The sequence below is a fragment of the Passer domesticus genome, chromosome 3, assembly GCF_036417665.1.
Source record: "Passer domesticus isolate bPasDom1 chromosome 3, bPasDom1.hap1, whole genome shotgun sequence".
Classification (NCBI taxonomy): Eukaryota; Metazoa; Chordata; class Aves; order Passeriformes; family Passeridae; genus Passer; species Passer domesticus.
This window is the reverse complement of record NC_087476.1, coordinates 11,666,865-11,681,472: the sequence shown is the minus strand read 5'-3', so window position 1 is coordinate 11,681,472 and position 14,608 is coordinate 11,666,865. Positions and strand designations below refer to the sequence as shown.

The window sequence follows — 14,608 nt, the reverse complement described above, 5'->3', positions numbered from 1 at the left end:
TGCTTTTGCAATAATTCCCTCCCAAAGATTATCTGAATGAATTGATCACTGGGTTGCCTGTGAACAGCATCACTTCAAAGAGGCTAAAGCAGCTGCAGCCAAGCAGATAAATATTTCCAGGTATTTGATCAGTTTCCCCAAGAGTTCTGTACAAATTGTAGGTGTTATTCACTAGATATTCTGATTCCAGACCTGATTGAATGTCCTCATACACCAGGAATGTGTCCAGAAACACAGTGGGAGCTAAGAATCGGGAAGAAAATCCTCATACAAAATTTAGAAGCAGATTAAATGAATTTTCTTAAATCTTCCTATTACTTTTCTTAATTGGCAGTTGACTGTAGTGAACACTTTGTTCACACTCCAGCATGTTGATCTAACTGGTTAGAAGATATACAGACCAAGCAAGAGATGAATCCTAGAATGGATTGGGTTGAAAAGGGCCTTATAGATCATCTAGTTCCAGCCTCCTGGGATGGGCAGGGACACCTTTCTCTAGACCAGGGAGGCCTTTCACTAGAGGCCAGAGAAGCAGAAACAAAGGAATGAGCAGTGTTGGGTCACCCATGGAATTGGCTGGTATAGTTTGTCTTGATTTTTGGAGGAAAAGGGTAAATCAGGAGACAATGCTGGTGCATGGAGTGCCCTTTTCAGTGGCAGGTTGCAGTGGAAGGGAACTCATTGCTTTCATATGTGGATTGATCACCTGGTCAAGGCTTTGCATGGAACTCTGAAAGCTGAAGCTGTATCTGAAAATCCCAGTTGTGTTTCTTTACTTTTGTTCTGAACTATTCACTGAGCTCATGCAAGAGGCAAACTAAACCACCCTCCTCATATTCCCTCTGACAAAAATTTGGTGTTTGTCTTTCAGAGATCCCTGTCTCCCATTGCCACTTGGCTTGAGCTATGAAAGTAATTAAAGCCTGAGCCTTTATACTTTGCTAAGGCCTCACTGTGTTTTAATAGTCAAACAATGTTTTACCAGAGCTGGCATCTTTTGCTCTGTAATTGTTTTAGTTTTCTTTATTTCATGTCTTATTTATGAATAGTTTCAAAACAGGCCAGTGGAAATCTTCAAGTAGGTTTTTAAACAAGTTTTGACAATGTTTTTGGGTTGTTCTGAGCTAAAAATAATACAAATCAGCAGGTACAGACTGGAAAACTAAGCCTTCAGTCCCTAAAGGACATTTTACTGCATTTACTCCCTACAGGAAGACAAATAGGAAAAAAAAATTAAAACCAGATAACAGTTCCATATGATGCTGTAAAGGCCAAGACTTAGCTGAGCAGTGCCACTGTCTTCTTCACCTCAAAAAAGAAAAAAAGCATGGTCTTGTCTGTGATAAAAAAATTAGAAGGATGTTTTTCCAACTGCTACATGAGGCTAATGGTTTGACCAGCAAAGAGGTAGGCACAGCTTGCAGATGCTCCTTCAGTGGAAGACTGAAAAATATGTTTCAGAACAACTTAAAAATGGTTTTCAGGATCCCCAGCCACTGACCCAACCTAATTCCCCACTTTGTTCTTCGACTCCTACATGTTTTTGGGTGTCTGACATTCTTCACCTTTTGTGTAGGCTTGCTTTTCCATTGTGCTTTCATTCTTTGATCTCACCATTATGTTTGCACCATTTCTGTATTTTGGTTTTCTGGACAATGAAAAGAACAGTCTCAGTTCCCTCCAGTTATTTACCTTTCCTGTATAGAGACTGTACAGTGACAGTCACAGGAACAGAGAGATCAGGCAGCATCCTCAGCAGCAGTCAGCTCTGAGAAAAAATACTTGGAAAGACTGTAAAACTTTGAAGTGTTTTGTTCTGTTACACAAGCATCACATGACAGTGTCATCAGCACAGAATTAAAAAGCAAAAGATTTGTCCTTTCAGCTTTGAACAGCCAGCAAACTCTCAAGAATAAAAGGTGGGGGACATGGAATTCATGGTGGAATACAGGCCATGAGAGCCAATTCTTAACCTCTCAGCAGGGGACTGGAGAAGGGCACATTCTACACATACACATAAAATGAAATATCACCTATGTTACCATTCGGACCTGGAACAGGAATTGGAGGGGGAGCTGGGTCATGGGCAAGAGGAAGCGATGAGGAACCTGAAAACAACATTCAGGTTTTGGATAACATTTGCAAACTTTGTTCTGACCCTGAATGCCAGGCTGTGAGCCCAAGGAGCTTTCCCATGGAGGGAGCTCTCCTTGCTTTGAGAAAAAGTTGAGGTTGTCACTAGAAGAACAATTGAGCAAGGTCTGGTAACTGCAGCCACTGAAATCCTGAGTTGTATCAGAGAACCCAAATATCTTTGTATCTGTTGATGAGCCCAACCATGATCACTTTTAATGGCCAGAAAGAGAAAGTACAGAAAGATCTGCAGCAGCACCTCTACCTCTCCATCAGTTATGATTATCAGAACAGAAATAAGGTTGGGTTCAGTACAGGCACAGAAGTTACATTTTCAGGAGGAGACAATACCAAATGCTCTTTCAGAGAAAACAAAGTTGAAAAGAAACTTTCAGGTTGAGATCCCTGTGACAACACAGCAGTGGCTCCTGACAAGTTCCACATGGCCACGTAGTGCAAGCAGCTGGCTGAGCTCTAAGTTTTGCATTTTTAAGGCAAGACACAGCTCTGGATGGGGAAATGGAAAATTGTAAAATGCAGCTCCATTTAGCTGCCACCGAAGACTTTCCTTCAAGCTTACATTATAAATGCAGTACTTAATAAGAATTGGAATTTTAAAAAGAACAAAATAAGATGGCTCTCATATGGAGAGTAATGCATGTTTATATTTTAGGAGCAGGAAAACCTCCATGAAATTGTGCTGGGAATATAATAACAAAAATTGTTTGTGTATGGTCCCTGCACTGCAATAGGACTTTAGCACTGGTTTAAAACTCCCTTTCTTTAGGGGTGTGTTTTCTTGAGTCTGGCCCACAGAAACAACAACTACCTGCTCATAAACCATACACTTCCTGAGGGGAAAATATATCAGCTGAAAACCTACATGTTGTAGTCATTTAAAATACTCTGTTAAGCTACAGTCAATTGCAGTGTTCACTGAAGGATATTAGGATATTAAACATGAAAAGCATTGCACTATACTGTTTGACTGAATCTGTTTTCATCTTGTGTACTTGAATGCTGGTTTGAGAATGGAACATATGTTCATGTGGGTTTTTTATGCTACATGTGGATTACTTTTTTTAAAATAAATGAAGTTATATAACAACAATCCTACACATATACTTGTTTGCAACATGTCAGGGGCTGGTTAAAATTCTCTTAGAATGCATCCTAGCTTCTTCATTTCCTAGTCAGAGAATATTACACACAATCTACCATTTACACTCAAATTCATTTTAAGATTCATCTAGTTAATTTAACTTTAAAGTAGCATTATATATATTTGCATTATAGCTTGTGGAAACTTGAGCAACTTTTATAGAAATAAGTTTTTAATAATCATTCCAGTTAGGGAACCTTACATTGCAGATCCTCAATTTCCCACAAAGCTCACCAGCCACTCTTTATAAATGCCTCACTTTGGTGTTCTGCAGTCACATATACAGCTCTCTTCTTTGCATTAACACAGTTCTATATATTATTTTATTTTGCAGTTCTTTCCATATGGAGATGCTTCTAAGTTTGCCCAGCACGCCTTCCGAACCTTTGATAAAAACGGAGATGGGACCATCGACTTCAGAGAGTTCATTTGTGCCCTGTCCATCACCTCACGAGGCAGTTTTGAGCAAAAGCTGAACTGGGCCTTCAACATGTACGACTTGGATGGTGATGGTAAAATTACAAGAGTGGAAATGCTGGAAATTATAGAGGTGAGATCAATATGACACTCAAAAACATCACAATGTTAATAAAATTTGATTCCTTGTTCACACAGACTTTAGATTTCAGGCTCACCAGAGGCTGTACAGTACATTAAATGCACACTACACACATTAATCCTGCACTGACTGGTGCCCAAGTGGTACAAGCACACTAACATGTTTGTTAATAGATGTAATCTTGGAGAATTGCAGAGTACATATGTGCATATAAGCTTTTAAATATCCTGAGATTTTTTTTCCCCCTGATGAATGGATTAATCACAAGAACAGCACAGGATTTACAAAGCCCATCTCAGTCGCTTGACACCCATGAAATTATTGAACTGTAGCTCAAGTAGCTGAAGCCTTGCTGAAGATTAACTTCAGATGATTACAGAAATTTACAGGGATAACAACACTCTATTTTAAGTGAGCTCTCACAGATGGGCTTTAAGATGACCACAACTTGTAAGAGGAAGGATAAAGTTTATCACCTTCGTCATCTGCCGGCACCTTGCCACAGCAGTTAATACCAGATTGTGCCCACATGTACACACAGAAACCTGTTGAAGGGTGGTGACTTCTAAAACCAATTATTCAGAATTTATGTGAAATATTTTAACTGAACAATTGATCCAGAGAGTAAGTTACAAGTTTTACATTGTGAAACAGGAAGCTAAAGAAATTAATTCTGGGATGCAAAATGTAACCATCAAAATAAACCTACATCTAAAGAAAGTAAAATATATTCTTCTTTGTTTTAAGTATCTGGACTTTGGATCGTAAGAAAGAAAAGAAAAAAAAAAAAAACCCAAACCAATCTTTAGAGAAACTTGCAATCATTTTATGGTTAGAACATATTTCCAGAATGTGATCACATGAAAAAATTAGATTGAATTTCATGTTGAATTTTCCATTTGGTTTCTTTCCAAAGGCCATCTACAAAATGGTGGGCACTGTGATAATGATGAAAATGAATGAGGATGGTCTGACGCCTGAGCAACGGGTAGACAAGATCTTCAGTAAGATGGATAAGAACAAAGACGATCAGATCACACTGGATGAGTTCAAAGAAGCTGCAAAGAGTGATCCGTCCATTGTATTACTCCTGCAGTGTGACATTCAAAAATGAGCTTGTGTACGACGCGTCATAGACTGCACAGAAGTTTAATGTTCCATTCAGTTTGCAGCTATTTCCACACACACAAAAATTTGCTTGGACTACCTATAAATGGACTTGCTTCTTGTGTTTGAAACACTTGTGTGCATGAGAATGTCATTTGCTAAAGAATTTTAAAAGTATATATTATAAAAATAAACTGCCACAACGTGATGTGTGCAATGTCATTTCATAACAACCCTCTTCCTCTGAATCCTGTGCAGCAGGCCTGTGCTGCAGTGAATTATATTATTTATTGTTCATGTTTTACTGATGCTAGCTCTGTGTCTCCTAGACTGAGTAATGTTAGTGACACTGAATTCCCATGGTAATGTTAACTGTTTATTATAAATCATGTCACCATTCTGCTGTAAAGTAGTACTGGACAGACAGAAGGGAAGAGCTTCTCAGCTCCCAAGTCTGATCCACACGTGCTTGTATTGTCAGTGGATATAAATGTACTTCATTTGCATGCCTTTTAGGTTTGCCTTAATTCTTACCTCATTTGCATCCCTTCAATCTGGAAAGAGCTATGTCAGAGGAATGCAGTATATTAAAAAAAAAAAAGAAAATCCTGCTAAAATTAACCCTTTAATTAAGAATATATATAAATATATATATATATAATGTTTAAAATATTGTTTTATTGCAAGTTTAAAGGTTTTATTGGAAGTGTATTGATCTTTGCCAGAATTTTCAAAAGCTTCCACAGAGGTTGCAATATATATGTCCCAAAATAAATTTATAACATTTGACCTTTTCCCCTAATTCTTATTTCATGTCTTCAGCATGGTAATAAAAAAAGAAAAAGTTCAATCTCTTTAATTATCTGTCACTACACACTGGGAAATATGTATTTCATTACTGAAGCATGAAGAAAACTACTTTACACTCACTCACTAGAAGAGTCATATTATACAAAACCAAAAGTTGTAGTTCTTGTATTTAAGGCTGGAGCAGCTGTTGATGCTCTAAGATGCTACTGCTAAGATTTACCAGCACAGCTACTAAACCTGTCCTGATTTTTAAGCTGTGTAAGTGAAATACAGTTTATTTGCTCAGCTTAAACCTGGTTTTTAATGTTTTTTCCCTCCTGCAGTAAGATACTTCCCTCTTGCCATGTGACACTAAACTACTCTGTGTTTAATATAAATAGAGATGATGTTAAAAATCACTACTGATAAATTAACCATGAAGTATGATGATAAAAGAGGGATAGTGAGGAGAACCAACTTCCTCTTCAATTCTAAGTGCACAAATCAAGTTTCTCTCTATCCTGTGACAAATTCTGCACAGTCCTGGGAGAGAATGAAGAACTATCATACTGCAGAAATTGCAGATTAAAAACCTTCCTATGCCCCATTTCTCTGATGCTTTAAACAGTTGGTTTCTTGCTGGATTAAAAGAAAAAAAAAAGCAATCTGAACACCTTACAATTGCATGTTTGATATTTCTTCCTTACCTTATGAAGAAACAAGACCCTACATTTAATAGCTAAAAATCAACCAATAAAATATGGCACAAACCAAGTAATTCTCTGTATTTTCAAATTTAAAAAGTAAAGCTCATCTTAAAATTAAAGGGAAAAGAAAACAAGCAACAAAAAGTTTTACACAGCTTGTTAAGGTTTGTTTTGGGGGGGGATCACAGAATCAATGGCTGCCAAAACCACAGCCATACTGTCATTTTTGGGTTGCTTTGTATTCCAAACAGCAAAACCAGAAATGTCAAGTACATTTTCTACGCCAGAATTTTACTTAGGCTACACATATAATAGTCTGAGCAAATTAAGAGGAGTGTACTTCATGTGTTTGGCCATGACTTAAATACACATTCTAGAAATTCCACACTTCTGAGAATGATATGCCCACATTGAATACTTCTCAGATTTTATGCCTCTGGTTTACATACATGAGAAGCAATTTCTCATTCTATGTTTCCCTGCACATTGAATTTATGTGTCTAGACAGGCTCCATTTACTTTAGTGCAGCATTAAGCAATGCACTGCCATCCAAAATGACCAACAACTCAAAAACACAAACTCAAAAATGTAGCATCAGCACTGCAGTCTTCTCTCCAGGTAGCCACTACATTAAACTCTGTCTTTAAAGAACCAAGAATATGTTAGTTTTGAGACCTTAGTAGGATCACTGCAAAAATAAGTGTATCCATGCAAGGGCTTCAGTAATTGTTTATTCTGAATTAATTCTCCACCATGAAAATATGCTTATAATAATTATATAGTTAGGAACACATCTTCATCAAGTACAGGGGTCGATTAGAATAAATACAAAGTACTGATTTGAACAAAAGACCAGAATTGTTGCCATGTCCTCCAATATTTCAAGTAGGTCTATAAAAGCTTGGGAGAAAGCTGAAGTGTTAGCTCAGTAGGAATGCATTCATTTTCCTTAATCTCTTTTCTCCACACAACTCATTATAGAAGACTAATGAAGATAAATGCTTTACTCTTTCCTGCCTCTGCACTGTTGCCATTTTTGGTTTTTGGATACTGAAGAGAATCAGTAGGAAATAATGCAATGCCATTTTATCTCATACTATAAAAAGGTCTAAAACCTACTCCAATTTCATTATAAAATCGAGTCAAGCTCGTCATGTGGCTCATGGTCATGTCCTAGAAACAAAGAATGGTTTGGGTTGAAAGGGACCGTAGGGATGATTCCGTTCCAACCCCCTGCAGGCACATCTTGCATTAAAACAGGTTGCCCAGGGCCCCATCCAGCCTGATCTTGAGCACTTCCAGAGATGGGCTGTCCAAAACTTCTTTGGGCAACCTATTCCAATGCTTTATCACCTTCACAATAAAGAATTTATTCCTAATATCTAATCTAAATCTAATACCTGTCAGTTAAAAGCCACCCTCCCTTGTCCTGTCACTGCAGGCCCTAGTAAAAAATCCCTCTCCAGTTCTCTTGTAGCCCCTTTAAGTACTGGAAGGTGCCATGAGGTCTTTCTGCAGCCTTCTCTGAACTCAACAGACACAACTCTCAGTTTGTCTCCACAGCAGAGGTTCTCCAGCCCTCTGAGCATCTTTGTGGCCTCCTCTAATTCTGCTCCAACAGGTCCATGCTCTTCCAATGCAGAGGACCCCAGAGCTGGGGGCAGTACTCCAGGCAGGACTCACAACAGCAGAGCAGAGCAGTAGAACCACCTCCCTCGACCTGCTGCTTCCAGACAAGTTTTGCCAAGCATGCACTTTGTAAGGTGCCCCCCGTATCTTCACATAATCCTAAAGGTGTAAGTATCTTGAATTATGGAATTATAGAATTGTTTAGATGGGCAAGAACCTTCACAGGTCTCTTGTCCAGCTCCCTTCTTGAAGGAGATGCAGGAGTCTCTTCAACAGACTCCAAAAACTTCCAAGGACAGAGATTTTACAGCCTGTTTGTGTAACATGCTCAAATACCTCTTACCTTCATCATGAACAATCCCTCCTGGTTTGCTGAGCCAGACCCTTCCCAGTTCAGTTGATGACCTCTGTCTGTCTCTTGCAGCATGCACATTAACAAAAAGCCTGGTTCTCTCTGTCAGTAACCTCCTCACAGCTGCCTGGAGTCTGCCCATTACCCTGGGCTGTCCGAGGTCTGCCAGGAGAGGGAAACAGACTCAGTGCCTGGTGAAGAAGAGCACAAAAAGATCCCTTCAGCCCCTGCTGTATCTGTGTAGCAGTGGAAGCTTCCCCAGTTGAGGATGACATGTAGAGCTCACTCCCCTGCAGCTGCTGGATCACAGAACCAGCTGTGCCAGAGGCCTCTGGACAGCCAGGGGTGCTGAGGGCAGAGGCAGCTCTGCAGGTCCCAGGAGTGCCTGATGCCTCTCTGAGAGGCTGGGGCCAACAAAAAGTTCTTTTGCAGAAGGTGTGCTGTGGTTGAGGAGCTGTCACCAGGTGAAGGGGCTTCAGGAGGAAGTGTACAGGCTATATGGTATTTGAGTGAACGAGTGGGATAGGTTATTTACAGAGATGCCACAGTATTGAGGCTCCCAGGAGTCTCAAACCTCCATTGTGGTGGAGAAGCAGGTGGACTCAGAACCCTGCAGGGTAATTAGTCAAGGGCCTTTTAGTCAAGGGTCTGCTCAAGATGAAGGCTGGAAGCAGGTCACTCCACATGCTGGGAGGGAGGTTCCTCCTCCTCCTGGAAACATGTAGAACTGGAACCTTCTGCAACAAGTAGGCTCTGGAACAAGGCCAGATGATGAGGTGGGCAAAGGACCTACTGGGACAGGGGGGCCTCCTAAAGCAACACCGCCTGTACCCTGCATCAAGACCTCTGATAACAGGAAAAGAAGAGTAGCAGTAATAGGAAACTCCATCTAATGGGAGGGAGGTGAGGGACAGCCTGATATGCAGACCAGACCCAACTCATGGGGAATTCTGCTGGCTCCCAGGGGCATGGGTAAGAGAAATTACTGGAAAACTCTCCAGTCCAGCAGTGCCCTCTGATTACTATCCGTTATTGGTTGTTCAAGCTAGCAGTGATGAAAAAGCAAAGAGAATTCCAAGGACAATCAAAAGAGACTTCAGGGCTTTGGGTTGAAGGTTGAAGCATCAGAAGCACACGTAGCAATTTCCATAATCCTTTTGGTAACAAGGAATATTGACAGGAATAGGCAGATCCACCAGGTCAACACATGGCTTCAAGGCTGGTGTAAGCAAAAACAAAAAATCTTTTTTTTTTATCATGGATGTTCTACTGAACCTGCTCTTCTGACACCTGATGAGATGCACTGAGGGGAGCGTGGGGAAGAGCTCTAGCACAAGAGCCAGCAGGGCTCATTGACAGAAATTGGAAGGAGAAAAGGAACAAAACCAGGCTTGCCTCTGGGGAACAATGGCATGGTATGCAAGAACTTGAGAAAACTAATGGGATCCCTCCATCTCCTTCAGATTTGCTGGCTGCAAAGCACCACAGCTGAAATGTTTCTACACTAATGTGCACAGCATGAGGAACAAGACCACTTCAAGCCTTTGGTCCAGTCCCAGAGATTAAATATCACTGGTGTAGTGAAACTGTGGGCTTTGTCCTGTGGTTGGAGTGCCCTGTTGGATGGTCACAGGCCCTTCAGGAGGGATGGGAAGGACAGCAGTGGCCGGGGTGGCATTGTAAGCCATGGCAGGGATGGAATGTACAGAGCCTACAGTTGGCAATGGCACAGTTGCAAGCCTCTAAGTAAGAATCAAGAGACATACAAATAATGCAATGTCACCCTGGGAGTCTACTACAGACCAGGAAGATGACACTGAGGAATGGCTCTCTGAGGAACCAAAGGACACTTCCAGCTCAGCTGCCCTTCTCCTTATGCTATCCTTCAACTTGCCCCAAGTCAGCTAGGAACATAACACAGCTGATGGGTCCCTTACAACTCATAATTTTTTATGGATCCATGATTCTGTAAGGTGTATTTCTTTCAAGTCTTATCCAGCTTCCGTATTTTAAAGAAACCTACAAGTTTAATACTGTGCCGTGACTGAAAACAAATTACGCTACAAAGTCAAGTTAAAACTTACACTGTGATAAGGTTTTATTGAGGAACTGCTATTCAGTAAAAAAGTGCAGAAACTGTTGAATGTCGTTCTCTGAGTAGTCTCAATGGCTCTTGCAGCCATGTAACATCAAACAACAACAAAAAAATCCCCCAAAACAACAACAAAAAAAGAAATGCAGCTGAACTCTAAAAAGTGGGTTTTTTTTGAAGTTGCCAAAAATTTCAAGTTCCTGGAGAAAAAAAAGAACAGGAGAAGAAAAAAAGGTTAATTTGAATGAGTTTGAAAAATCTGGTTCTTCTTTCTCCCTCTTATCCCCAATAAATGCTTGCAGAATCTAAACAAATCAAGTTTAAGTACTCTGGTCCCAGGGAAACGTGGAAGGGGAAAGAGGGCAGGCAGACCCAACGAAACACAGCTCTACAATGCTGTAGGAAAGTTAATGTATTATTTCCCAAAATTCTTATTCTACTTCATTCCTATATATTGGAAAGACTTGTGTCTCTTTAGTTTATTATAATAAAATTAATATTTAGAGATTTATTGTCTACCTGGAAACTCAAGAGTGTATAAGAACCAGTGTTCTTCACTGGAATGAAGAATCTAGGTTTATAAAGACACAGCTTGCTAGATTCTGTAAGCTCATGTCCAAAGACACTCAAACTCATTAAGAAAGGAATGAAAGAACTATTTTCCCGCCAAGATAATATACTACAAATAAAATTTTCCCTTTTCTATTTATGCAAGTATAAGTTCTAATAGTTGCTCATATTCACCTACTATGGTTTCACTGGAAAAGAAACACATTTTACTTCATGTATTAATTACCACACATTTAAGAAATAAAGCATAGCTAGGAAGAAAACAATATTTGTAATTTAATGCTAATTTTAAGTGTGTAGAGACACTAAAACATTACCACAAGTATCAGTTCAAACAGTTTATTAAAATATTACTTTATAGTTATACAAAATATATTTCAAAATTTTCAGAAGAAAAGTCAGAACAACAGATAAAAAATTCTACAGTTGGTAGCTAAAAATATCAACAGAACATTCAAAATTTTCTCCTCATCCAAACTGTGCTTATTCTTCTTCTGTGCACACACAGTAATCCGTTAAAAATAATTAATAACAATACAGAAATATCTTCCTGAGAGTATCTAACAATTTATCATCTATTTAAGAATCAGGAAGCAATAATTTTACATATATTATTACACATTTGTCCTCAATATAATACCATATTCATACAGAGATAGTTATTGATCTTCATCTCCGTCATTCCTATTTTGGAAATTCAGTGTTCTTTGGTCTCTTGGAGGGTCTGGCATGCGGAGGATTCGAATATGGGGACTCGTAGGCAGAGAACTAAAAATAAAGGATGCATCATTTAAACGGTGTTTCTTCTCCAAGAATTTTAGTACTTCCATTTGATTCTTTATACTACATATTTTCCTTTAAATAACTCCACCTTTTTCTTTGACAGTTTTAAAAAACAGTAACATGAGGTGAAGTTTGGGCTTCACTGAACTGATCCTGGGCTCAAGCTGAATAAAATCTTGAGGTAATGACAAGCACTCATTTCAGTCATTTGATTTCTAACAATTAGACTGCCTTAACTAGAGAAAAGTTTACTTTACCAAAATCTCCAAATGAACAAATGATGGAATACAAGTAAGGATTTGCCTTACAGATACTGAAGTAGCACACACTATACACACATGTAATCAATCCCAACAAACTGAGATAATTTACTAAACATAAATTCACATGGCTTCTTCACTGATTATTCTAAATGGATTTTTCCTGAAGTTGCCCCCATATTTTTCTTAAATTTAATGTTTGCTGAACATGAAACATGGAACAATATAACAAATTCAAACTGAACTTGAATTACTAATTTTTTCAACACTAACCATACAAAAAAATCCTGTGTGTTTACTAGTTTCAGAAAATCTCCTCAAAAGCATTTCCACTGAAATAACAACAGATACCACTACTCTACTTTTTATATACTTTAGTGAGGGAAGACAATTAGGAATAAATGAACTTCTTTTTGAAGACTGCTTTAATTACCCTTTTAAGCTTCACTAGTTACACGGGGTTAATAGAGAGGGGCTGCCTGCACAAGGTTAGACATTACTCTCCCCTTAAACTGGGAATGGCTCTACCAGGGTTTTATATAGAGGTTTTGAAAGAATGTTGAACCACTAGATGACAAATTTAAAACAGGAAAACATGGTATAAGCTATGACTCTCTAGATCAGCAACATTAAAACCTAGAAAATAAAATCAACTCAAATGACAAACCCCTTTAAAGTAGTATAGTATTAACAGAAAACAAATCCGATCTTTTGTTATTTTTGGGAGAGGAGAGGGACATAAAAAGCTAAGCTAAGAAGAGCCTGTTTGACAACATCAAACATTTCTAAAAGTTGTTATTTCAGATAAACTGATTCAAGTCCCACTGAATTACCATTATGTTAAAAAAACTCTTTAAATTCACAAAACTGCTTCCTTTTTTATGTTCTACTGCGACAAACAGCAAAATTTCTTTCTCCTCACATTCAACTTTTTCAAATACACTCTTTGCAAGAGAACTCCCTTTATTTCAGGATACAATTCTTGTATCCTGAAATAAGCCACAAGAGTATTACCTCATGCTCAGGGGGGTGAACAAAATGAACTGTCGATGCCGCTGAAAATCAGCCCTCTCCAGAATCATGTCAATGGCAATTCTTCTGTTAACCATATCCTAAAGAAAAAGATTTGTCAGGTAGTGGTACTGACAGTAATAAATACATTAGAAAGCATGATTCTAGAAAACCTACCAGAATTAACTGCTATACAGTCAAGGCTGACTAAAGAAAATATCTAAATAAGACTAATAAAAACTAAGAAAACCTGGAGAAACATTAGGGTAAAAATTTAAAAGCTACAAATTATAGCCTGGGAACTTCTTAGACTGTACTTTTTAGCAAACATGGCAATGGAAAGCTTCTATCAGAAAAGTCACACATTCATCTACTTATAGTGTTTTTCTATCATCTTTGATGTACATACAGTACTTCTTACTTTATTGGTATGCTGAGATGAACTGTACTTTCGCAGAATAATATTTCCTGTAAAATCCTGCCTGAAAAATCACCTGAAAGGATTTTAGGGCTCCATGAAACCTATGACATTATGGAACTTGTTTTTATTAGGTTTATTATTGTTATTATCATTATTACTATTTTAAATGGAACCTTATGCATTAGGCTTCCTGAAAAGGATGTGCAAGAGGAAGCTGTTACTAGGAGGGACCAACAAAGCTCTACTGCTGCTGTGCACTGTTCCTCATGAAAGCAGAGATCTCCCACAAAAACACACCGTGGAGTCCTCATGTGGTGGGGCTCTGTGACTACACCAGGAGTAACTACAGAACGTGTGGACAGTGAGACTGCAGTACTGGCACTGCAGTGGAAAGATAAATTGTGTGGAATAATTTATGGAATAGATGACATACAAGCTCTTTGCAAGGCCTACACTTCTGAGTATCCATCCTTTTCAGGAAAGATGGATAAACTTCTGCACAACTAACTTTTACAAGAGGATCTAAGATTTGAAAGTTGGCTGAAAAATTACTGCTTCACTACCTTAGATGCATACTGTCCTTTTTGAATTTCTTTAATAGAAACCGTATTATCTTTGTTCCCTCTGAGTGATTCCTAGTAAATAAATGATTGATGAGGAAGGGACACTGAGACAAAATTAAATAAGGCAGTATGAAAATTTTGTCTCACAGAAGTAAATATTGTCTCAAATTCATACCACCCTGCATATTTAATAAGTAGGAAATAAATCTTCAAAAAAAAAAATTCAAAATGGGTTAGTGGCCTGTCCAGGGAAGCTGTACACAAAAACATGATGCATTAGTTTAAGCTAACATTAGTATTTATTGGTCATTATTCTGCATTCCAACATCTTGGAAACATTCTCCTAGCTGAAGTATGAGTTTCTATAAAATGAGCAGCAACAGTGAACCCAATTGCTACATTTGCTCTGCAAAAACCCACACTGATCTCAAATTTGGCAGCAATCAAAGCACATGCCAAGCCCAGAATG

General features: G+C 38.6%; 2 protein-coding genes across 10 annotated transcripts in view; one reads left to right on the top strand and one right to left on the bottom strand.

The window, feature by feature from the left end:
- The window catches only part of VSNL1 (visinin like 1), an 85,365-nt gene extending 79,554 nt beyond the window's left edge, over positions 1 to 5,811 (top strand). For both annotated transcript variants that reach the window (XM_064411886.1, XM_064411887.1), the window contains exons 3-4: positions 3,630 to 3,845; positions 4,771 to 5,811. In XM_064411886.1, coding sequence (XP_064267956.1) covers positions 3,630 to 3,845; positions 4,771 to 4,968 — 414 coding nt within the window. In that variant the 3' untranslated portion in view covers positions 4,969 to 5,811. The remainder of the gene's footprint in view (positions 1 to 3,629; positions 3,846 to 4,770) is intronic.
- The window catches only part of SMC6 (structural maintenance of chromosomes 6), a 43,594-nt gene continuing 34,534 nt past the window's right edge, over positions 5,549 to 14,608 (bottom strand). For 3 of the 8 annotated variants that reach the window (XM_064411878.1, XM_064411880.1, XM_064411881.1), the window contains exons 26-27: positions 13,159 to 13,256; positions 11,427 to 11,869 (exon numbers count right to left, since the gene is read on the bottom strand). In XM_064411878.1, the coding sequence (XP_064267948.1) occupies positions 11,761 to 11,869; positions 13,159 to 13,256 (207 nt within the window). In that variant the 3' untranslated portion in view covers positions 11,427 to 11,760. Of the gene's footprint in view, positions 8,631 to 10,519; positions 10,732 to 11,426; positions 11,870 to 13,158; positions 13,257 to 14,608 lie in introns of those variants that run through there. The other 5 variants (XR_010358034.1, XR_010358035.1, XR_010358033.1 and 2 more) reach the window with 5 other exon arrangements.